Source organism: Dipodomys spectabilis, unplaced genomic scaffold, assembly GCF_019054845.1.
Source record: "Dipodomys spectabilis isolate Male_0828 unplaced genomic scaffold, ASM1905484v1 ptg000173l, whole genome shotgun sequence".
Classification (NCBI taxonomy): domain Eukaryota; kingdom Metazoa; phylum Chordata; class Mammalia; order Rodentia; family Heteromyidae; genus Dipodomys; species Dipodomys spectabilis.
Genome location: NW_024870850.1, coordinates 11,467,190 through 11,492,605, shown reverse-complemented (window position 1 = coordinate 11,492,605; position 25,416 = coordinate 11,467,190). Strand labels below are relative to the sequence as shown.

The 25,416-nt window shown below is 46.9% G+C and overlaps 2 protein-coding genes and 1 pseudogene across 3 annotated transcripts; all 3 read right to left on the bottom strand.

The window, feature by feature from the left end:
* Positions 1-492: 492 nt before the first annotated feature.
* LOC122119716 (zinc finger protein 564-like) lies at positions 493-8,540 on the bottom strand. 2 transcript variants are annotated; one of them, XM_042693751.1, is made up of 3 exons: positions 7,844-8,540; positions 7,398-7,458; positions 493-1,999 (listed from the first exon to the last, which is right to left on the bottom strand). In XM_042693751.1, exons 1-3 carry the CDS (start codon positions 7,986-7,988, stop codon positions 511-513), a joined length of 1,695 nt encoding a protein of 564 aa, XP_042549685.1. In that variant the 5' UTR covers positions 7,989-8,540; the 3' UTR covers positions 493-510. The 2 variants fall into 2 exon arrangements, with proteins under 2 accessions (XP_042549685.1, XP_042549686.1); XM_042693752.1 differs by lacking the exon at positions 493-1,999 and adding an exon at positions 6,962-7,105 and having other exon boundaries at positions 7,335-7,458.
* A 4,381-nt stretch (positions 8,541-12,921) lies between these two features.
* Positions 12,922-16,439, bottom strand: LOC122119645 (annotated as a pseudogene).
* On the bottom strand, positions 16,133-25,304 carry LOC122119715 (zinc finger protein 709-like). Its single transcript, XM_042693750.1, has 4 exons — positions 25,214-25,304; positions 21,419-21,545; positions 21,170-21,218; positions 16,133-18,259 (listed from the first exon to the last, which is right to left on the bottom strand). Exons 1-4 carry the CDS (start codon positions 25,214-25,216, stop codon positions 16,606-16,608), a joined length of 1,833 nt encoding a protein of 610 aa, XP_042549684.1. The 5' UTR covers positions 25,217-25,304; the 3' UTR covers positions 16,133-16,605.
* Between the last annotated feature and the right edge of the window lie 112 nt (positions 25,305-25,416).

Below are 25,416 nucleotides of genomic sequence, written 5' to 3'. Positions count from 1 at the left end.
TACAATTGAAGGCTTCACTGCACTATTTCCATTCGTACTATTTTTATGTTTCTTTGGTTAGTCCATCCATGCACTAGCAATCGCCTAGATTTTTGTTTTTTTGTTTTTGTCAGTCGTGGGGCTTGAACTCTGGGCCTGAGCGCTGTCCCTCAGCTCTTCAGCTCAAGGTTAGTGCTCTACCACTTGAGTCACAGCGCCACTTCCTAGCCTAGATTTTTAGAAAAGGATCTCACACTTATATTTTAACTTCACTTGGCTTATTGTCAGTGAGTTTTACATGTTCTAGAATCCCTATCAGACCAAGAATTCAGGCTGGGAAGGTGGCTTAGTGGTAGAGTGCTTGCCTAGTATACATGAAGCCCTGGGTTCAATTCCTCAGTACCACATACACAGAAAAAGCCGAAGTGGCGCTGGGGCTCAAGTGGTTGAGTGCTAGCCTTGAGCAAAAGCAACTCAGCAACAGCGCCCAGGCCCTGATTTCAAGCCCAGGACTGGCCAAAAAAAAAAAAATTAAGTATTCCCATACTCATTTTCAGTGCCTCTCCAATGAGTTCGTTCATGTTTCTGAAGATGACTAGAACAAATAAAGGCTTTCCCACATCGCTTACAACCATAAGGCCTCTCTCCAGTATGAGTCCTTGCATGTACTTGAAAAGAACTCAAATATATGAATGCTTTCCCACACTGCTGACATTCATAGGGTTTCTCTCCAGTGTGAGTTCTTTCATGCACTCGAAAAGAACTAGAGTGTGCAAAGACTTTGCCACACTCAGTACACTTATAAGGTTTCTCTCCGGTGTGAGTCCTTTCATGTACTCGAACAGAACTAGAATGTGTGAAGGCTTTCCCACACTGTGTACACACATAAGGTCTCTCCCCAGTATGAGTCATTTCATGCACTTTCAAAGTACTATAGTTTCTGAGGGCCTTCCCACAGTCCTGACATTCATAGGGCGTCTTTCTTGAATGAGTCCTTTTGTGGTGTAGACAACACATAGGCTTCCTGGTTTCCTCACAAAATTCACATTGATGGGTTACACCTGTGTTGAGTTCCACCACTTGCCCTCTGACCCTTCTGGGAGCAAGAAAACCTTCACTGCATTTCTTGCATTCGTAAGTTTTCTCTCTGGTGTGAGTCCTTCTCTGGATTCTGATAGAATTGTAAAGTGTAAAAGCTTTCCCAGGTGCCTTCCATTCAGAGGGATTTTGTCTAGTGAAAGGCCTGTTCCGTTCTCGAAAAGAACTTGAACAAGCACAGCGTTTCCCACACTGCTTACATTCATAGGGTTTCTCGCCGGTGGGAATTCTTTCGTGGACTTGTAAATAAGCAGCACCTGAACGGGCTTTCCCACACTGCTTACATTCATAGGGCTTCTGTCCAGTGTGACGCCTTTCATACCTGCAAACTAAGCTAGGAAATAAAAAGGCTTTCCCACAAAAGTTACATTCGTAAGGTCTATCTCCATGGTGCGCATCCATGGGTCTTCTAAACTTCCTGAGAGAAAAGGTTTTCCCACATTCTGTAACATCATAGGGTTTCTCCTCATGAAACCAAAAAGAACTCAAATGGCTGCAAGCCTCCACACTTTTTTTACGTTTGCAGGATGTATCTACAGTGAGAGCCATTTCTTTGACTGGAAACGCAGCAGAATGTGTGAGTTCATTCCCATCACCCTCAAGTTCACCTGGACTCCCTCTGGTTTCAGCACTTTTGTGCACTGCCAGTGAACTGGTACAGGGAAAGGCTTTGCTCCACAGGAGACCTCCACAACCTCTGTCCCTAGTGAGCGTCACTGTGTGCCATCTCTGGGTTTTAAGAGGAATGGAGGATTTCCTACATTCTTTACATTCACAGAGCTTCTCTCCAGAGTGAGTTTTTGCACTTCTTTGAAAGGCACGGTGATTATGGAAAACTTTCCCATATTGCTCACAGTTCCATGGTTTCTCTTCACATTCCAGCATCTCACGCTGTTTGTGTCCAGTGTCAGGAACAGAATACCTATTAGAGATGAGTGACACATGAACATTCCAGGCACACTGTATTTCGAAGGTTTTACTCCAATAGGACTTTTTTGGGTTTTTTTGCTCAGAGTAAGCTTTAAATCTGGTTAGTCATTTCTTTTTCTTTTCTTTTTTTTTTTTGGGTCCGGTCGTGGGGCCTGAACTCTGGGCCTGGGTGCTCTCCCTCAGCTCTTCAGCTCAAGGCTAGTGCTCTACCACTAGAGCTACAGCACCACTTCCGGCTTTTTTCTTTTTTTTTTGGGTCCGGTCGTGGGGCCTGAACTCTGGGCCTGGGTGCTGTCCCTCAGCTCTTCAGCTCAAGGCTAGCGCTCTACCACTTGAGCCACAGCGCCACCTCCGGCTTTTTTCTTTTTTGCTTATGTGGTGCTGAGGAATCGAACCCAGGGCCTCATGCATGCAAGGCAAGCGCTCTACCACTGAGCCATCTTCCCAGCCCCCCGGCTTTTTTCTTTTTGCTCGAACCCAGGGCCTCATGCATGCATGATTAGTCATTTCTTTACAGCGGCAATGTTCTCTACTTTCATAGGCTTTCCCTAGAACGTTATTGCTTTACGAACTGACAAACAGACCAGGCACCAGTAACTCTTGCCTGTAACCCTAGATACTTAGGAGGCTGAGATTTGAGGTTTGCACTTCAAAGCCAGCCTGGGCAGGAAACTTATTATAAGAGACTCTTATCCGCAATAAACTAGCAAAGAAGTGGAGCTGTGACTCAAGTCTTAAGCAAAAAAGCTTAGGAACAATGCCCAGGCCCTGAGTTCAGGCCCCAGGACTACCAGAAGAAAATATTGAGAAACATTATTTTTGGTTTATTATTGATACTATATCTACTAATATATAATATTATTTTTACTACTATCAAGTAAAATGTAGGTTTAATGATATAGAAATTATAGTCTCTAATATAATTGAAACAAAATAATTTTCACATGTGGAGTTTTGGTTTCTATTTTGTAGAGAAAACATCTATTTCATGTAAATATATATTTAACATACTTTACTTTTATTTCACCAAAATTAGTTGGTGAATGATGAATGTTGATTTTGAAGCTGAGCTCGTTTTTTACTTGTTTTCAAAGTTTCATCAATATACTAACATTTTCACATGGGACACTGAGGACCCTAGGAAGGCAGGACAGGAAAACAGAAATAACAAGGACAATCTCAGACACTTCGTAAATAGTTTGCAATTTAGTAATATGCTCCCAATCAATGAATGAAAAATTAAAAAAAACCCAGAGGTGGGGTGCTGTGGTTCAACATTCTAGCCAGACCCTGAGTGCCAAGACCCTGAGTTCAAGACTGGTACATGCACACAGATACAAAAGGCATCTTGAAACAAATGCAAACAGAAAAACTGAAACCCATGGATGCAGCACAAACACTTCTAACTAGAAATGTCTGATGATAACTGCCTACAAGGAAAAGAAAAATCCTAAATTGACTTATTACACCTCAAAGAAGTAGATGGAGAACAAACTGAACCCAAAATTTTAAGAAAGCAACAACACAGATCAGAATTTCCAGCCGGGGCAGGAAAGTCTGTGAGACCTTGTTTTTTTGTTTTGTTTTGTTTTGTTTTTTGTCAGTGGTGGGGCTTGAACTCTGGGCCTGGGCGCTGTCCCTCAGCTCTTCAGCTCAAGGCTAGCACTCTACCACTTGAGCCACAGAGGCACTTCTGGTTTTCTGGTGGTTTATTGGAGATAAGAGTCTCACGGACTTTCGTGCCCGGGCTGGCTTTCAACCGAGATGCTCAGATCTCAGCCTCCTGAGTAGCTAGGATTACAGGCATGAGCCACCAGCGCCTGGCAGTTTGCGAGACTTTTTTTTTTTTTTTTTTTGTCGGTCATGGGGCTTGAACTCTGGGCCTGGGCGCTGTCCCTCAGCTCTTCAGCTCAAGGCGAGCGCTCTACCACTTGAGCTACAGCGCCACTTCCGGTTTTCTAGTGGTTTATTGGAGATAGGAGTCTCACGGTCTTTCCTGCCCGGGCTGGCTTTGAACCTTGATTCTCAGATCTCAGCCTCCTGAGTAGCTAGGATTATAGGCGTGAGCCACTGGCGCCCGGCTAGTTTGTGAGACTTTTATCTCCAATAAACCACCAGAAAAGCAGAAGTGGTGCTTTACAAAAGTGCTTATAAGGGCTGGGAAGGTGGCTTAGTGGTAGTGCTTGCCTAGCATGTATGAAGCCCTGGATTTGATTCCTTAGTACCACATACACAGAAAAGGCCAGAAGTGGCGCTGTGGCTCAAGTGGAAGAGTGCATCCTTGAGCAAAAGAAGCTCAAGGACAGTGTTCAGGCTTGAGTTCAAGTCTCAGGACTGGCCAAACAAACAAAAAAGAGCAAAAAGAAATTGTTCCAAAAGATTTTTATGAAGCAAACAAAACCTCCCAATGATATATAAGCCACATAAGTCATAACAAGATTTAAAACAAAAACAAAAAAACCTACATCTCAAGAGCTGGGATCACAGTTATACAAAAATGCTCAATAAATGTAAAATTCAACTACATATCAAAAAAATCATTATGCATCAGATAAGTGGGAAATATTTCTGGCATGCATGGATGGTTTTACATAAATCTGCCTGGTGCAGAAGTACATGCCTGTAGTCTAGTTAAGATAATGACAAAATAATTACATGAGACTAGGCATCTTTTCAGATCAGCCTCCATAACAAATCAAGGCCATTTTTTTTAAGACTAAATAAAAATGGGACTTGCTGGCTCACATTTGCTATTTCAGTTACTTAAGGTGGAGACTGGCAAATCTCAGTCCAAACCAGAATGAACACATTAGCAAGACCTCATCTCAGCCTTCAAGCTGAATATTGTGTTACATAACTGTAATCCAAGCTATGCAGACGACATAAATAGGAGGGTCACTGTTTTTGATATCCCAGGCAAAAACACAAGACTCTATCCCCAAAATAACAAAAGCAAAAAGGGATGCAGAATGGCTTAAGTGGTAGAATGCTTGCCTAGTAAGTGTGAGGTCCTGAGTTCAAAACCCAGTACCACCAAAAAGAAAAAGAAAAAAATAATGTCAATACGTTTACATTGGAGAGAAAGCCTCAACATCAACTGCCCTGTTTCCACTGTATTTGATGTTGGTATAATTTGGGGAGGAGAAGGGAAAAAAAATTGTTTAAACTGGGATGCAGGTGGACCCATTGCAACAATGAGATGTACAAGGCGCTATGTGGAAAAACCAACTTTACAATTTAGGTGGGGCGTGGGGGGAGTGTAGTTGTGGAGATGGGAGGGAAGGGATGGTAGGGGAAAAACAAAGGAGGAGACAACCATGCTTGATAAGAAATGTACCTTGCTCATGTAACTGTAACCCCTTCTCTGTACAGTATTCTCACAATAAAAAACTCATTAAAAAAAGAACATCAACCGTACAGAGGAGGCAAATCATATCCACACAACTAAGGGTTACTATACCCAAACTGCTAAAAATGAACTATATACAACCTGCGAGTGGAGATGGGAGGGGAAAACCAGATGAGAGCAAGGGACAGGCACTGTCCAACTGTAACCTTTACAACAACAGTAAAAATTTAAAACAAAATGTCAGACACAGACAAATAGTGCAGGATCTCACATGTGCAACCACTCAAATATACTATTAAAGAACACAACAGTGGTAAATAGGAGCTGGGAGAAGGAAAATAGGAAAATGTACATCTGAGGACACAAACCACCATATGAACAATTCTAGAGATTTAATGTATGTTTTAAAGAATAGCTAATAAACCAGTACTATATTTGAGATTCTTTTAAATACTATCCATTGGCTCTTGTAATGAACACAAAAAGTGAGTAAACTGTGAGATTATAGGAATATTACTTATTTCACTGAAACAACCATTTTACTATCTATTTGGATCCCGCACCAGTCATGTTATATACTACACAAACTCATTGTTAACGTGAAACCATGTACGTGTGGCATTTTGTTAATTTTTATTTGCTTGGTTTTTACTTTTGGCTGTCCTGGGGCTTGAACTGAAGGGGCCTTACACTCTGGTTCAGCTTTTTCACTCATAGCTGATGCTCTACCAGCTGTGCTACACCTCCAATTAACCAGCATTGGAGATGAGTGGCTTGAACTGTTCTGCCTGGGCTGACTTCAAACCAATATCCTCAGATTTCAGTCTCTTGAATTAATAGGATTTTAAGTGTGAGTCACAGGCAGTTGATGACAGATATGGCTTCTTTTCTTTTCTTTTTGTCAGTCATAGGGCTTGAGCTTCTGGGCCTGAGCACTGTCTCTCAGCTCAAGGCCAGCGCTCTACCACTTGAGCCACAGCGCCACTTCCAGTTTTCTGGTGGTTTACTGGAGATAAGAGTCTCATGGACTAGCCGGGCGCTGGTGGCTCACGCCTGTAATCCTAGCTACTCAGGAGGCTGAGATCTGAGGATCGCGGTTCAAAGCCAGCCCGGGCAGGAGAGACCGTGAGACTCCTATCTCCAATAAACCACCAGAAAACCGGAAGTGGCGCTGTAGCTCAAGTGGTAGAGCGCTCGCCTTGAGCTGAAGAGCTGAGGGACAGCGCCCAGGCCCAGAGTTCAAGCCCCACGACCGACAAAAAAAAAAAAAAAAAGTCTCATGGACTTTCATCCCAAGCTGGCTTTGAACCCCAATCCTCAGATCTCAGCTTCCTGAGTAGTTAGGATTACAGGGGTGAGCCACCAGAGCCCAACTTGATGTGGTTTCTTAATATGTTTTGCTACTGTGTAATCTCTGAAAACATGTATCACAAACTATTGCTAGTGAAAAACATTTTACAAATAAACTGGAAACTTAACATGTTGTTTATTTGTAATTTTGCTTTTTTTTCTTTTTTTTTTTTTTACATATTAGGTCCCAAACCAGGACTCAAACTCAGTTTCACTGATTGGTTAGCACTCTAACCACTGAACCACAACTCCAATCCCATCCCAATTTGTAAATTTTTATGTCATAATACCAGTGCAGTGCCAGTTGCCTGTCATCCCACCTGTTAGAGACTGAGGTAGGTTGCTAGTTTGAGCCCAGAAGTGGGGAGGCCACTGATAAACACAGCCAGACCCCTGTGTGTCAAATAAACAAGTCAAATCAAGATTCCCTTCTAGGGGCTGGGAAGGTGGCTCAGTGGTAGAGCGCTTGCCTTGCCTGCATGAGGCCCTGGGTTTGATTCCTCAGCACCACATAAGCAGAAAAAGCCGGAAGTGGAGCTGTAGCTCAAGTGGTAGAGCGCTAGCCTTGAGCTGAAGAGCTGAGGGACAGCACCCAGGTCGAGTTCAGGTCCCACCACCACCAAAAAACAAAACAAAACAAAACAAAAGAGATTCCCTTCTAGCACATTACTGGCATTGTGCCTAAAATTACCTTAAATACCTTCCTGAATTTTGGCTCCAATCATCAAAGTTCTCATCTTCCCACTTTTCGCCTAAAATACATAGAGAAAAGCGTAAATGATCGTGCTGTAGTTTTATGATGGTCTGGGAACAATCCTGTTTTATTCACCGAAGTATTCCTTTTCCATGTTTAATACTGGAAAATCTCTGATGGGCAAGAGATACATTTTTTCAATTTAGAATTAGGTCAGCAATGAAACATTTGCCTTGCTTAGTGCGGGAGGGGCTAGAATCAATCCGCAGAGGAAAAGGAGGGAGCAGGGAAGTGAAGGGAAGACTGGGGAAGAGAGGGGAGAGAAAACCCTGGGAGGCAATAAGACGGAGGATGTACTTTAGTGACAGTGACTGATCCAAACTCCCAATCTCCAAAGGAAAAGAACACATCCATTTAATTAAGTGAAAGCTTTTCATCCTTACCAAGAAAGGACAAGTTCTGCAAGGTTTCCCACATGACATCTCTATAGAGTTCCTTCTGGGAAATATCCAGCAAAGCCCACTCCTCAGGGGTAAAGTTCACAGCCACATCGTCGAAGGTGAAGGAGTCCTGAAACAATCCAGGCATGCTGACGGAAGGAAGCAGTCACCTGATACACAGGAGTGTGTAATGAACTCATGAAGAGTTCACATACGTAATTCTTTGGCCTCCAAACATTTATCATGAAGAAAAGGATGTGGTAATCGGGACACATTCACCTCCTCAAGAATTACCAGCAATAAGAGCTTATGGAACTGATCTGTACATTTTTACTCTGGTCACTATGAGCCCTACTGCTCCCTAATGGATGCATGCATCTCACCTTGTAGATATGAAAAACATGCATGCCGGACGACGAAACAAACTTTAACACCATTGAATCCTAGCATGAAAAACTTCTATTTCATTTGGTTACTATCCCATAATGGCGCGCAGCACCTCATGAGGCACATGTTGACTAGATGCGGTGGTCACATTCCTGATATTTTTATTATCTCCAGTATTTCATTGAATATATAGACTGATCAAGAGGAGGCACATTATTCTAATCCCATCATTCAACCTGGGATAAAAAAAAATGTCCACAAGCAGGGTGCCATTGGCCCTGCTACTCAGACTGCTGAGATCTGAAGATCACAGTTCAAATCCAGCCTGGGCAGGAAAGACCATGAGACTCTATCTCTAATTAACTACCAAAAAACCCCAGAAGGCTCAAGTGGTAGAATGCTAGCTTTGAGCTAAAAAAGCTAAGGGATGGCACCTCGACCCCGAGTTCAAGCCTCAGAACTGGCACACACAGAAAAAAAAAAAAAAAAAAAGACAACAAAAATATATGATTAAACAGGAGAAAAAAATTAGAACATTACACAGTAGAGACTTTATCTTATGCAAAAAGACATTATCTCTTAAGAAATGAGTAATCGGGGCTGGGAAGGTGGCTCAGTGATAGAGAACTTTGCTTTGCATGCCTGAGGCCCTGGGTTCGATTCCTCAGCACCACATAAGCAAAAAGAAAAAAGCCGAGAGTGGCGCTGTGGCTCAAGTGGTAGAGCGCTAGCCTTGAGCTGAAGGACAGCGCCCAGGCCCAGAGTTCAGGCCCCACGACCGGACCCCCCCCCCCCCAAAAAAAAAGAAATGAGTAATAGAACAGACTCAGCTCTAAGTACAAGGATAAAAATGAATTATATAATCCTTGTACATCACCTTTATAATAGCAATAATGTGTGTACACATATATACATATGTGTGTGTGTATATATATATATATATATATATATATATATAATTCTAAATTGTGAACACTCAGGGTCTGTGTTGGAGGAGCAGAATGATGGAGGCTCCGGCCGCAGGATTATCTGAGGACTGTGTTTGTGTATGTGGAAAGCTCTTGGCATGCTGGGCCAGAGAGGGAAAGTGTTCTCTCTCCTTATCTCAAAGCACAAGTCACAGACTCCAGGGAGCTGAGGAAGTAGCTCTTCTGCTTACTTAAGCATAGACGACAGCTAGTCAAGCATTTTCCTGATTGGGGAAGTGGTTTGAGCTTGTTCTAAAATAGTTTAGATAAAAATATACAAAGACATTGTCTCCTAGTTAAAGTAAAATTGTATCTGTTAAAATTCTTTGTGTGAATGTCTCCAGACCAAATCTTGGCAAAGATAATGCTTGTCTTTTAAATACCCACTAGCAATAAAGCACAGCATGCTGTGGCAACTGCTATTTGCACTCTTCATCCCCTGTGTCCCGGTGATTTCGCGACCCCTACCCAGGAACCCCAACGCCTCAGACCTTGACAGTAAACGTTGATAAAAGTTCCATGAAAAAAATAAATGGAGGGCTGGCAAGGTGGTTCAGTGGTAGAGCGCTTGCCTTGCATGCCTGAGGCCCTGGGTTCGATTCCTCAGCACCACATAAGCAGAAAAAGCCGGAAGTGGCGCTGTGGCTCAAGTGGTAGAGTGCTAGCCTTGAGCTGAAGAGCTGAGGGACAGCGCCCAGGCCCAGAGTTCAAGTCCTACAGCTGAGGCCGCGGGCGGGGTGGGGGTGGGGCTGAGGGGCCGCGGGCGGGGTGGGGGGGGGGCTGAGGGCGGGGTCGGGGGGGGGGGGGGCTGAGGCCGCGGGCGGGGTGGGGGGGGGCTGAGGGGCCGCGGGCGCCGCGGGCGGGGTCGGGGGGGGGGGGGCTGAGGCCGCGGGCGGGGTCGGGGGGGGGGGCTGAGGCCGCGGGCGGGGTCGGGGGGGGGGCTGAGGCCGCGGGCGGGGTCGGGGGGGGGGCTGAGGCCGCGGGCGCCGCGGGCGGGGTGGGGGGGGGGGCTGAGGCCGCGGGCGGGGTCGGGGGGGGGGGCTGAGGCCGCGGGCGGGGTGGGGGGGCGGAGGGCGGGGTGGCGGAGGGCGGGGTCGGGGGGGGGGCTGAGGACGGGGGGGGGGGGGGGGGGGCTGAGGCAGGAGGATCTTGAGTTTAAGGCCGGCCTGGCCTGCGTGGGGAGCCCGAATCCCACACTAGCCGCACCCCCGCACCCCCACGCGAGGCCGAGCCTCCCTCCACCCACCCGACCCGCGACCCTCAGCCGCCCGCGCGGTCCCGGGGCCGGGCGGGACCCCCCGGGGCTCGGCTGCCGCCGCGGCCCCACCGTAACCCCGAGACCCGGGCCGACCCCGGGGCTGACGCGGGGAGGCCGGGCCCGGGCCCCGCCACGCCCGCACGCACCATGTCCCGCGTCCGTCCGCAGTCTCGGCGGCCCATCGCTCCCGCCCCACAGCCATTTGCGTCCGGAAAGACGCGAAAGGTCGGCCGAGAGAGCCGTAAAGCACCCCCCGCCCTCCTTCCCGGGCAACGCCACACCCATTTCCGGTTTAGTCCGCTAGACAATTCCTAGTGCCCGCCCCGTTTCCAGGGCAACCATCGACGCCGGCGTTTGGGCCTCATCCCAGGGGGTGTGTGTGTGTGTGTGTGTGTGCGTGTGCGCGCGTGCGCGCGCCCGTGCCTGGGCTTGAACTCGGGGCCTGGGCGCTGTCCCTGAGCTTTGTGGCTCCAGGCTGGCGTTCTACCACGTGAGCCACAGCTCCACTTCCCACTTTTTAGTGATTAATTGGAGATCAGCGTCTCACACTTTCCTGCCCAGGCTGGCTTTGAACCGAGATCTAGAGATCTCAGGACTGAGCCACCAGCACCAGCATCTGTTTACTTCTAAACAGAAACCACTCCGCCCTCTGGGTGGGACGCTGGAGCTTTCCAGAATATTCAAGGCAGTTTCTACTTTATGGATGGGGCTGGGAACTGGGAAGACCCGGGAATTCCGGTAAGGCCACAGTGAAATGACTCTGCTGCCTTCCAGGAAAGAAGGTTTTGGCTTAAAGCTCTCAGGCCTTCGTGGAACTGTAACCATGATTCAGAAAGTCCCCGATACTATCCAAGTGCCTGTGGCTCACACCTGTACTGTAATCCTAGCTATTCAGGAGGCTGAGACCTGATTATCAAGGCTTGAAGCCAGCCAGGGCAGGAAAAGTCCATAAGACACTTACCTCCAACTAACCAGCAAAAAGCCAGAAGTGGTAGAGTGCCAGCCTGGGGGGGAGAGGGGGCAGAGAGAAAGACAGCACCCAGACCCTGAGTTCCAAGCCCCAGGAACCACCCCCCCCCAAAGTTGGAAGTGCAGCTTGTGGTTCAAGTGGTAGAGCACCCGCCTTAGCAAAAAACAAAAAACAGTGAAAGTGTGAGGCCTTGAGTTCAAGCCACAGTATACACACACACACAGCCTGCACTAACATTCTTCATCATAGACTGTAATATAGAATCTTTTATTCCTACCTTTGCCATTGTTGAGACTCTACCCACTTTCCCTCCCCACTCCTCATCCCTCTGTAGCAGAAACTTTCTGAACCTTGCTTTGTAACCAATGCAGCTATTGGTTATTTACCATCTACTACAGGCCGTAGCAGGCCAAGACCAAATGTCCTCTCTCATTGGAGGTGCAGGGTGAGGACTGTCCAATGCAGCACACAGAATGACCAGAGGGGGCGGGCCTTTTGTCTCTGAAGCTGGCCATTGCTGGACATCTGTCATTGGCCCCCGCGCTCCACCTTCTGTTCTGGTGGTTTCAGTGCCTCTGCCCCAGCCACATCACGGTAGTGTTCTAATCTCTCACCTCAACTCTTGCTGTGCACTTGATCTTCAAAGCAAAAAACAAACAAACCCAAACTGTGAAGCAGTGTTTGGTATATAGCACTTGATCACTAGCTCATCCCTTATCCATCTGGCTATAGAATCTCCCAAGTAATGGCTCCACCCATCATTTATTTGGACACAACCTTAGGCTGGATGTGTCATCTCCCCACACAGACGGTTCACCATTAATACTCTGTCTTGTGATTGCTGGGCTTTAGACTCTGGAGAGTTTCCATGTGGCAAAGGTCCATTTGGCAGGGTACAAATCCTACAGCAGCAAGTGAGGAGCGCTCACAGTGGCTGGGTAGATCTGCATCTTGTCATTGCTGTGATGAGGAAATGTATTTTTTTTCTGTGAATTCTAAATAGCTGGGAATTTTTATGGTTTTTGGTAGTGCAGGTGATCAAACCCTAGAAATCGGACATTTTAGTCAAGTAATTTACATTACCATGGTAGACTTACTACACTATACTTAGCAAGCAAAAGAGCAACACCCAGCACTAAATTTTTAAGAAGTACAGAGACTGTAAAAGCAGTGAAGAGCTGTACTGACGACATATGGGAAGGAAACTGGTTAATAGGACCAGAGCCCCATGTACACACAAAAATGCAAGGCAGGCTGAGGAGTGTAGCTTAGCTTAGTGTGCAAGGCCCTGGGTGGAATCCCCGCCATACACATGCCACAAAGCCAATGACATCATCTTATTAGAAAAATAATAATAACCCTTCATGCACTATCCTTGGATACCACCTCTAACAGGATATGAGGAACTCTGTGAATCTGCTCCCTCCCCCAACAAAGTGGTAAAATGATCAAAGCATCCAAGTGCATCAAGCCTGGGGAAATAGTGCTGTGGTCAACGTCAAGTCTGCTGAAGAAAATCTGTAGGAGATGGAGAGATGGCTACAAGTGGCAGAGCACAAAGTTCTATTCCCCAGCACTGCAGGTAGATAGCTGCGAGGAAATATACACAGATATATCTATACACATATGCTATTCTATGTACACATCTATATTCCATAGATATCAATATTCCATATTCTATACGTATACATGCATATATAGTATACAGAATATATAAACATATACACACATACTTGAATATGGCGTGTGATATATATATATACATATTCTAAGACAATTATGAGCAATACAATACCAAACACTTCACTGAGTAACAACACCTTCATATAAGCTGTAAGTGGATTCATCTGTGAAGCAATTTACTCCCCTTAATACTACTGAAAACAACGAAGCACCAACAAGCAACTTTTATAGTTTTAATAGTTTTTATAGTTTTTATAGTTCTTGACCTGGGGCTACTGCTGGTGGTCCAACAGCTGTGATATTTTGAGAAGCAAAATCAGTCGACTTAACATTGTATAGGGACCTATTGTGGTGGTAGATTTTTTCAGTTAAGACAACAGTCATTCAATTTCCTTGTAATCCTAGTATCTAAAGATATACACAGTGGTTATTTGGCAAAGACAGGCTTCCTTCAAGGCCATGGACTGTTGCGCTTTAGCTCAGGATCACATCGTGTATTAGACTGGGCGGATTCGAGTGTTCCTACTGCCTATGACAGGGGTTCTTGCATGGTAACGCACCTGGCCTCAGTAGGGCTGCATCAAAGTCTAATTCTGTGGCGGGATGTGGCGGGTGGAAGCTGCTCTGCAGGTCCCCTTCTCCCCTGTGGCCTGGCCATGTGGGAGTAGGGCACTGGACTCGCGGGCTCATCAGGCTGTGTTCTCAATGATAACGATGATGCCTTGACCACCTCCAACGCAAGCTGATCCAACTGCATACTTCCCACCGCAGCACCTTAATTCATAAGCCAGGCGTGCAGTAATTCATGATCCCGATCCTCCCAGAGGGTGATCCAAGCCAACGGCTCCAGCATGCACACTGGTTTTCCTTGGGTCATGATCCAAGCTCACCTGGATAGCCAGGGACAGGGGAACAAAAGCTTCCTTCACCTCATTAAATCCAGGTCCTTAAGGCTCAGGCTGGCTTTCTTCATGGCCCCACTGACGGCAGGGACAGGATGAATACCCCTCCAGACACAAAGTCATTCTCAACTCTTGCCAGCAGTGTTAAAAGTTACAGTTTTTGTTTGTTTTTTGCTGGGTGCTGGTGGCTCACATCTGTCATCCCAGCTACTCAGGAGGCTGAGATCTGCGGATGGTGGTTCAAAGCCAGCCCAGGCAGGAAAGGCCGAGAGACTCTTATCTCCAATAAACCACTCAGAAAACGAAGTGGCGTTGTGGCTCAAGTGGTAGAGGGCTAGCCTTGAGCTGAAGAGCTGAGGAACAGTGTTCAGGCCCAGAGTCAAGTCCCACGACCCACCAAAAAGAAAAAAGAAAAAAGTTAGGAAGTGTCTGTAACTGCTCCAGGGTTGTCTGGAGCTGGGAGTGATCCATTTGCATTGTCTGTCTGCCTTTCTGAGTTTTCACTTCAATTGGTGCCATTTCCTCACTAAAGCAGCCAGCATCATTAGCAGCTTTCCATCTCTGCTGTATCTGTCAGTCATCTCTGCTGATTTTATGCTGTGCACGCAGCAAGGTTCTCTGCTGCACAACAGAAAGTCCCACGGGGGAGCTTACCTTGCTGATCTGCCAGTCCTGCCCACAAAGTATCTTCCAGCTTGAGAGTGAATCCAAAGTTGGTTCCAAAATCCAAAGTTGGTTCCAAAACACAAGTTTCAGACACAGTAGGGAGACTGGCATTCTTCCACATAAAGACAACGTCTACATCTTTAACACAGAGTTCTTGACGCCCACTCACAACAGACTAGAAACGGGAGCCACCGAGCCTCTTGACAGTAAAGGCACAGAGCTCAGTTAGGACCCCCACTCACAAACAAGTCTTACCACGTAGGCGGCATCTGAAGAAGTCTGCACAACACTGCCGACAGTTTCAGATGGGACTTTGCCAGTGGCCAGGGCAGCCCTAGCAGCAAATTCAGTCAAGTCAGTAGCAGTGAAGTCTTTCAGAAGGCTGCCAGAAGCGCCAAATGGTGTGTGCGTTTAGTAGCAACAACAAATATACCGCGGAGCAGGGCCAGAGCGGCAGCGCAGTCGGGCAGCGTGTGGGTCTCCCGCACCACCACAAGGTTGCCTGCTGAGGCCCAGTCTAGATTCCACCCCACCCCCACCCCCACCCCCGCCCCGACCTGGGGCTTGTGAACTCAAGCCTGGATGCTGTCCCTGAGCTTCTTTTGCTCAAGGCTAGCTCTCTACCACTTGAGCCACAGCACCACTTCTGGCTTTTCTGTGTATGTGGTGTTGAGGAATCGAACCCAGGACCTCATGCATGCTAGGCAAGCACTCTGCCACTGAGCCACATGCCCAGTCCTAGATTTGAGTTTCCAAAAATAGTAAAAAGCCAGGCATCCGTGGCTCAAGCCTATAATCCTAGCTACTCGGGAAGCTGAGATCTGAGGATCATGGGTCAAAGCCAACCCAGGCAGGAAAGTCTGTGAGACTCTTATCTCCAGTAAACCAAGTGCTCACCTTGAGCTGAAGAGCTGAGGGACAGTGCCCAGGCCCAGAGCCCAAGCCCAGAACTGAAATAAATAAATAAATAAATAAATAAATAGAAATAAAAGTAGTAAAGACATTCAGGTGCTGGTGGTTCAAACCTGTAATCCTATTTACTCAGGAGGCTGACATCTGAGGATTGTGGTTCGAAGCCAACCCAGCAGGAAAGTCCATGAGGATCTTTTCTCCAATTAATCATCATAAAAGCCAGAAGTTGAGCCTTGTCTCAAGTAGTAGAGTGCTAGCTTTGAGCACAAAGCTCAGGGTTAGCGCCCAGGCTGAATTCAAGCACGTGTGCACACATACACAAACTAAAAAAAAAAAAGCAAATTTGTGTGTGTGTGTGCACGTGTGTATGGTAAGACTACTCAGGAGGCTGTGGTTCCAGCCTGGACAAGAAAATTTTTGAAACACTAATCTCCAATTAACCACCAAAAAGACAAAGAAAAAAGTGGAGCTATTGCTCAAGTAGTAGAGCACTAGCCTACTAACAACTCAGGGACAACACCCAAGCCTGAAGTTCAAGCCCCCAGGACTGGCACAAGAAAACAACAATAACAACAACAACAAAAGAAAAAAAATAGCAAAAACTGGCAAGCCCCAGAGATAGAGGGACAGTATGTTTTCTTTTCTATTCCAGTGCTAAAATTTGAACCCAGGGCCATTTACACTCTAGAGAAACTCTCTGCTACTGAACTATATACCAACCAAGAGCCCTGAGCTATAACTGCTAATATACAGTATCTAAAATATTCAAGTAAGGAAAAAAAAATCATGAGGTATAGAAAGAGGGAACAAAACAGCCGAAATACTCACAGAAGGCCGGTAAAAGGCGAGGCATGCTCAGGATATCGGTTTTTTTTTCCCTCAGATGTCTTCTTTCGTGGGCTTTGGACTGAGACACCAGAACCGCACCCCACAATTTCTGTGGGGTTTCTCACCACTGTACCGTCTCCCAGTGTCCTAGAAACTGGAAATTCTGGAACAAACCAAGTCAGGCTGACATTTCATTTCCGTGTGCTATGAGCTTTTTCATGGATTTGACAATTTCTAGAACGACTGAATGCTTGACCACACTTGCTACACTTGTAGGGTTTTTCTCCAGTGTGAGTCTGTTCGTGTTTCCGGAAGGTACTAGAACAGATGAAGGCTTTCCCACACTCGGCACATTCGTAGGGTTTCTCTCCCGTGTGGGTTCTTTCGTGGACGCGAAAGGAACCTAAACTACTGAAGATTTTGCCACATTCTGAGCACTCGTAGGGCTTTTCCCCCGTGTGCATGCGCTCGTGCCTTTGAAAGGAACTGGCCCGGCTGAAGGCTTTCCCACACTGCGGGCACTCGTAGGGTCTTTCTCCGGTATGAACGATCGCATGTCTTCGTAAAGAACTGGAACAAGTGAAGGTCTTCCCACATTCTTCGCAACGATAAGGTCTCTGTCCAGTGTGCGTTCCTTTATGGACCCGGATGGAGCTGGAGCTGGTGAATGTTTTGCCGCACTGCTTGCACTCGTAGGGTTTCTCCCCGTTGTGAACCCGCGTGTGGATCTGCAGGTAGGTGGAGCGACTGAAGGTCTTCCCACACTTCTGGCACACGTAGGGCTTCTCGCCTGTGTGCGTTCTTTCGTGCCTTTGGAAGGAACTCTGGCAGTTGAAGGCTTTCCCACACTCCGCGCACTCGTAGGGCTTCTCTCCGGTGTGGGTTCTTACGTGTCTCTGAAAGGAAGTGGGGTTACTTAAGGTCTTCCCACACTGCTGGCATTCGTAGGGCTTCTTTGCACTGTGTGCCTTCTCGTGGATGTGAAAGTACGTGGGGCTCGTGAAGGATTTTCCACATTCTTGGCACTTGTAAGGGCCTTCGCCAGTGTGAAGCATCATGTGCCTTTGGAACTTGGAGAGGGAGAAGAAAGTTCTGCCACATTCCTTACATTCACAGGACGCGCTGTTTTTCGTGTGAGTTCTTTCGTGGATTCGAAGGGAACTCGAACGACTAAAGGCTTTGCTGCATTTTTTACACTGGTAGGGTTTTTCACCCGTGTGAGTTCTTTGGTGTCTTTGCAAAGAACTCGGGCAACTGAAGGCCATGCTGCACTGCTGGCATGTATACGGCCTCTCGCCAGTGTGCATTCTTTCGTGTATTTGAAGGGATCTGGGAGTACTCAGACTTTTCCCGCATTGTCCACATCGATAGGGCTTCTCTCCGGTGTGAGTTCCTTTATGAGCTTGAAAAGAGCTGGGAGAATGAAAAGCTTTTCCACACACCTTACATGTATAAGGCTCTCTGTTCATGTGGGTTCCCGTGTGCTTCTGAAGGCTTGCTGGAGAAATAGAGAACTTTCCAGAGTCTCTACGTTCACAAGCCTTCTCTCCAGGGTGAGTCTTTCCAGACGCTGGCGGCGCGTGGCGCTCGCTGACAGCTTCGCCATCTGGCTGATCTTGAGTTGGGTTTTTCCCTTCCTCCCGATGCTCACGTGGACTGCGTGAAGTGTGTGCACTCAGGTGTGGCTGAAGGGGCGTCGCATCAGCGAAGGCTTGTCCACACACACTGCATTCGCAGGAGTTGCCTCCGGTTTCCTTACTCAGCCTGAGTTCTAGAACCTGGCGGAAGATTTCTCCAGACTGTTGGCCTTCTTTTCCTTCCCAGAATCTCTCTATTATATGACAGCTGGAAAAAATGAGAAGCAGAAGAGAGGATATGAGGCAAAGTATAGGATATGCACATATGGAAATACAACATGGAAACCTCGGTATAGTAAATGTATGCTAATTTCTTTTTAATGAACGTTAGCTGGGTTGGTTCACGCGTGTAATCCAACTCAGGAGGCTGAGATCTGAGGGTCTCAGTTCAAAGCCAGTCTGGGCAGAAAAGTCTGAGAGACTCATGTCCAATGAATACCAAAAAGCCTGAAGTGGAGCTACAGGCTCAAGTGGTAAAGTCTTGAGTAAAAGAGCTAAAGGACAGCACCCAGGCTGTAAGTTCAAGCCCCAGTACTGGGACCAAAAAACAAATGTTAAAAAATTATCAGTAAGGGGCTGGGAAGGTGGCTCAGTGGTAGAGCGCTTGCCTTGCATGCATGAGGCCCTGGGTTCAATTCCTCAGCACCACATAAACAGAAAAAAGCCAGAAGTGGCGCTGTGGCTCAAGTGGTAGAGCGCTCGCCTTGAGCTGAGGGACAGTGCCCAGGCCCAGAGTTCAGGTCCACGACCGGACCCCCCCAAAAAAAAAAAAAAAAATCAGTAAGATTGCTTCCTATTAATTTTATATTAATTAATTATTAATTAATATGAATTACTTATATTATTTAAACTATCAGGGAAAGTAAGGACTTTATGTCCACTTGGAATCTGTTCTTTTTTTTTTTTTTTTTTTTTTTTTGGGGTCGGTTGGGGGGCTTGAACTCTGGGCTTGGGCGCTGTCCCTGTGCTCTTCAGCTCAAAGCAAGTGCTCTATCGCTTGAGCCACAGCCCCACTTCCAGTTTTCTAGTGATTTATTGGAGATAAGAGTCTCACGAAGTTTCCTGCCCGTGCTGGCTTTGAACCGCGATCCTCAGATCTCAGCCTCCTGAGTAACTAGGATTATAGGCGTGAGCCACCGGCGCCCGGCTGTTCTATTTTTTTGGTACTAGTCTTGGGGCTTGAACTCAGGGCCTGGTCACTGTTCTTTAGCTTTTTCACTCAAGGCTAGCACTCCACAACTCCATGCAGCTTTTTGGTGGCTCAATGGAGATAAGAATCTCACAGACTTTCCTGCCTAGGCTGGCTTTGAACCACAATCCTCCATTCTTAAGCCTCCAGAGTAGCTAAATTTACAGGCATGAGCCACTGGTGCCTAGTTGCCCTCCTTGAATTTCTTGAGCATGAACTGATGAAGAAAAACATTTGAAATGCAAGGTGACTGATCACCCCTATTATCACCCAAGGGATTCTTAATTCCAATCAAATTGATTTGTTAAAGTAGACTTGATTTTCATGTATATTTGTGGATACTTTGGTGCTGGGGGGGCAGTACTAGGGGCTTTTCACCACTTGCTTGCTTGCTAGGCTGGCATGATGCCACCAAACCATGCCTCCAGCCCTATTTTCCACTGTTTTTTGGGATGCTCTCAGTTCCTACCCTGGCACCCACCTGAGCCACATGCAGCTACTTTTAGGCTTCCTATTATCACCAGGATCACGAGTATGTGCCACTGTGTCCAGTTCTCCTTGTGCTGAGACAGTCTCTAGGACCCCTGCCTATGATAGCCTATCTCCAAGATCTTACAATGTAACTTGAGATGGCAGAGACTACGGCATCCAGGTAGGAGATAATAAGGGGTCTCTCAAAACTTCCTGCTTTAGCTAGCCTCAAACCATAATCCTCCTGTATTTAGCCTCCAAATTGACTAGGATTATAGGAAAGTCACTGGTGCCTGGCTCTGGATTAAAAACAGTGCGTGCGTGCGTACGTGCGTTGGTACTAGGGCTTGAACTCAGGGCCTCACACACTCACTTGGCTTTTTCATTCACAGCTGACACAGTACCACTTGAGCCATATTTCTAATTCCAGCTTTTTCCTGGTTAACTGGAAATAAAAGTCTCTCAGATTTGTCTGCCCCAACTGGCTTCAAACCATTCTTACATCTCAGCCTCCTAAGTTACCTGCGTCCAGCTAAATAAAATTGTTGAAAGTTAAAGAAATAAGTTAAAAGATGAATTGTATCTGTTCGGCTTTGTTTTCCAATTCTCTTGACCCACTACATGACAATGTAGATTGGTCTCAAGTATTCAGGAGACTGACTGAAGGATCCCTTTAGCTTACAACTGTGAAATGACTTTGTAACATAAAGAGTTACCCTGACAACAACAAAGAACTCAAATAAAAATATATTTTAGGGGCTGGGATGTAGCTCAGTGGCAAAGCACTTGCCTAGCAAGTGCACCATCCTGGGTTCGATCCCCAGTACCAAAAAAGAAAAGACAAAAAAATACAGTTTAAAAAAAACCCAAACAGGGGCTGGGAAGGTGGCTCAGCGGTAGAGCGCTTGCCTTGCATGCCTGAGGCCCTGGGTTCGATTCCTCAGCACCACATAAGCAAAAAGAAAAGCCGGAAGTGGCGCTGTGGCTCAAGTGGTAGAGCGCTAGCCTTGAGCTGAAGAGCTGAGGGACAGCGCCCAGGCCCAGAGTTCAGGCCCCACGACCGGACCAAAAAAAAAAACCCCAAACAAAAAAAATATATATTTTAATAAGCCGGATGCTGGTGGCTTATGCCTATAATCCTAGCTACTGAGGAGGCACAGATCTGAGAATCACAATGCAAAGCCAGCCCAGGCAGGAAAGTCCATGAGACTCTTATCTCTGGTTAGCCAGCAAAAAGCTGAGATGGAGCTGTGGCTCAAGTGATAGAACACCAATCCTGAGTACAAAAGATCAAGGACAGCACTTAGGCCCTAAGTTCAAGCCCCAGGACTGGCACTAAAATCCTAAGAACATGTGTGTGTGTGTGTGTGTGTGTGTGTTTGTAATACACACATATATTTTTTAATGACACTACATTTCTCTCCAGAAACACCACTTTCACTTATGAGTGCAGAGTACCTTAGGCTTCTCACAGTGTCTTCAATATGCTGGTCTTGCCACTTTATTCCTAAAATACAGACCCAGGAAAACATTAAGAATTATTAGAATAGTCAGAAATTTTATGAGATTCAACATTTATTGCACATTAAGACCCTGCTTATTCATGAAAGTATTCTCTTCCGTTATTATAAACCAATGAACACTGCTGATGATCAAGAAGCACGTAGTATACAAATGAATTGACTGAAGGAAGGTCGTCACCCTTACCTACAAATGCCAGATTCCTGGCAGCTTCACACATCACATCTCTGTAGAGTTTCTTCTGGGCAGGTTCCAGCAGAGCCCACTCCTCCAAGGTGAAGTTCACAGCCACATCCTCAAATGTCAGCGCCTCCTAAAGCATCATGCATAGTGCACAGAGGAGGAAGGGTAGGACAGCCAGCCCAGGGGTCTATACACAACTCCTGAGAAGTTGTTCATTCTATGACTGTCATCAGACTCCTCCTACCACTCGTCATTGCCCCTCCCCAGCCGACGAGATGAAGAAATGAACTATTGCTGAGGGCAACAGGTCAAGAGGACACCCCTCAGGAAGGTGGACCATAGTTCAGATATACTGTTAACAGTGTAACAGGTGCCAGTGACTCACATGTGTAATCCTAGCTACTCAGAAGACTGAGATCTGAGGGATCGCAATTTGAAGCCTGCCCTGGCAGAAAAATCTATGTGACTCTTATCTCTGATGAACCAGCAAAAAGCTAGAAGTGGAGCTGTGGCTCAAGTGTAAAGTACCAGCCCTGAGTTCAAACCCCAGGAGTAGCAAGAGAGTAGGGTGGGAGAGAGAGAGCTGCATCAGCTGTAATTGCTCCTTCAAGGTACGTCTAATACTATGCTTGAGAAAGCTGCACTCATACAGGAGTTAACATGACAGTACCCTCAGAAAAGGTTGCTCAAAACATTTGACTGGCTTAGCAGTAGAGTGCTTGTTTAGCATTCATGAAGCCCTGGATTCAATTCTTCAGCACCACAAAAACAGAAAAAGCTGGAAGTGGTGCTGTGGCTTAAGTGGTAGAGTGCTAGCCTGGAGCAAACAAATAAAATAAAATAAAATAAATTGACCATCTGTCAGGGAAATTAAATGTCAGAAGTAATCCCACCACACTAAGAGACCAAGAGGGTTCTATTTTAAAATGTATGCAAAATCTACAATCCTCCTCTCATTCAGATTTTGGAATTTTGCTACATGCTAAAAAGAGATGACAAATGAATGAATAAATGAATGACCATCATAGTGAGTGATGAATGAGTCTCTAAAACACATCCTCGTTTGAAGACATACACACTGTCCCAACTTGATACATGGAGAACTGGACCCAATTTCCAAGATCACATGAACAGGTGATGAAACTGGATGCTTGTTTCCCCTTCCCCAAATTTAACTGAACAGTACTAACACTGAAAAATTTCACCATTCTAACTGAGAAGTGGGGCGTGTTTGATGAGTAATAGCAAGTGAGAAGGAAGGAGGTGAGCAATGGCATGTTTCTAGTAGGAACTCAAGGACAACATGACGTTATTTTTTGAAAGTTTGTGCAAAATTCCACAAATCCCAAGACAAATATTTCAGGGGGGAGGGGGAGGGCCAACAAAACTTTCCTGCAGGAAGCTGAGATCTGAGGATTGTGGTTCAAACCCAGCCCGGGCAGGAAAGTCCATGAAACTTATCTCCAATCAACCACTAGAAAACCAGAAGTGGCGCTGTGGTTCAAGCAGTAGAGCGCTGCCTTGAGCTGAAGAGCACAGGGACAGTGCCCAAGCCCAGAGTTCAAGCCCCCATGACCGACAAAAAGAAAAAAAAAAAGAACAAAGAAAGCTGGGCTAGGAACATGGCTCAAGTGGCAGAGCACCAGCTGTGAGAAAAAAAAAAAATAGCTGAAAGGAAGCCAAAGGTCCTGAGTTTAAGTTCCAGTACCAGCACCAAAGAAAGGAAGGAAAAAAGGAGAGAGGAGCGCTTGGTGGCTCATGCCTGTCATCTTAGCTACTCAAGAGGCTGAGATCTGAGGATCACAGTTCCAAGCCAGTTGGGGTAGAAAAGTCCGAGAGACTCTTATCTCCAATAAACCACTAGAAAACCGGAAGTGGCGCTGTGGCTCAAGTGGTAGAGCACTCGCCTTGAGCTGAAGAGCTGAGGGACAGCACCCGAGACCAGCATTCAAGCCCCACAAAAAAAAAAAAAAAAAAGAGGAAGACGGGAGTGACCAAGGGGTTGACTGTCACTATAAATTCATAGATGGTTGTAGGGATGGATTATGGATCATTCCTAAGCTCTTCTTAAGGCATGTTCACTCCATAAAGTTTCCAAAAGGTTAGGATCACAAGTTGGGGAAAAAAAGTTTTTTTAATTGTGCTGGTACTAGGACTTGAACTCCGGGCCTGGCTAAGATGCTCTCAACTTACTATCTTTATACTCTATTAGCACTCTACCACTTGAATCAACTCCACTTTCCAGCTTCTTGCTGGTTAATTGGAGATAATTTTACAGACTCTCCTGCCCAGGGTTAGCACTGAACTGCAATCTTCAGATCTCAGCCTCTGGAATAACTGGAATTACAGCTGTGAGCCATCGGTGCCTGGCAAGATGTCAGTGTTTGGGGGTGGAGAAGCAAGAGGCTTTTTTCAACATTGTGTTGTGGAGTTCTTTTCTTCTTGGTTCTCATATAAAAAGTGCCCAAGGGGGAGGGGGGAGGCTGGGAAGGGAGGTGAAGGGTAAACAAAGGAGGAGGCTGCAAGAAACGTATGCATTATCCTACTCATGTAATTGTAACCCCTCTGTACAGTATGTTCTCAAATAAAATAAAATGAAAAAAAAAAAAAGTGCCCAAATAGGGCTGGGAAGGTGGCTCAGTGGTAGAGCGCTTGCCTTGAATGCATGAGGCCCTGGGTTCGATTCTTCAGCACCACATAAGCAGAAAATTTTTTTTTTTAAAGCCGGAAGTGGTGCTGTGGCTCAAGTGGTAGAGCGCTAGCCTTGAGCTGAAGAGCTGAGGAATAGTGCCCAGGCCCAGAGTTCAGGCCCCACGACCGGACCCAAAAAGTGCCCAAATAGGGCTGGGAATGTGGCTTAGTGATCGAGTGCTCGCCTAGCATGCATGAAGCCGTGGGTTCGAGTCTTCAGTACCACATAAACAGAAAAAGCCGGAAGTGGAGCTGTGGCTCAACTGGTAGAGTGCTAGCCTTGAACACAAAAAGGACAGTGCCCAGGCCCCTGAGTTCAAGCCCCACAACCAACAAAATAAAAAATTAAAAAAAAAAAAAAAAAGCTCATTCATTAGAATACCAAGTCTGAGGTCTAGGGGAATAGACAGGGCAATGCTAGGGTGCTTAATGGCCCTGTGCTCCATCTCCGGGGCCCGAGGTTCGGGGGAGACAATCACTGGACACCCAGAATGAACGTCACAACGTTGATGATGGGAAGAGGTGAAGTTGGCATTTGGTTAGAACCGGAATGGTGGATTTCTCACTTCTACACACAGCAAGGCGGTGGGTTTGAGACAACTCTCCAGGTTGGCCGGGCGCCGGTGGCTCACCCCTGTCATCCCCGCTCCTCGGGAGGCTGAGATCTGAGGATCACGGTTCGAAGCCAGCCCGGGCCGGAAAATCTGTGAGACTCTTAGCTCCAATAAACTACCCAGAAAAAAAAATAAATAAATGAAAGCTGGAATTGGCGCTGTGGCTCAAGGGGTAGAGCGCTCGCCTGGAGCGAAAGCAGCCCAGGAACGGCGCCCGGGCCCTGAGTTCAAGCCACACCGGAACGAAAGAGCAAATAAACAAAACCAAGCCCTCGGGTTTTCGGCTGGCCCTGGAGAGCTCGGAGAACGTCGGCCACGAGCCGGTGGCGGCTCCCCGCGGCCCTCCCGCCATCGCCCCCCGCATCTCAGGGACGCGGCGGCGGGGGAGGGCCCGGGACTGGGCCCACGGCGGCCCCGCGGGGTCGGCACAGCCATCCGGGGCATGGGCGGCCTACCGCCCGCGCCCCGCGACGCCCAGGCGCCCCACACTCACCATTTCGGGGGTGACGAGGTGTCCGCACCTCACTGAACGCGGCAGGACGCGTCACAAAGAGCCCGACGGAGACAATGCCTGACGCGAGGACGCCCGGAGACCGGACGCGCAGCCGAACGAAGCCCGGAAATGACGTTCGTGGACGTTTACCCAGAATCCCCTTCGACGCGCTCCCTTTAATCTATTGGCCGCGCCTGATTGGA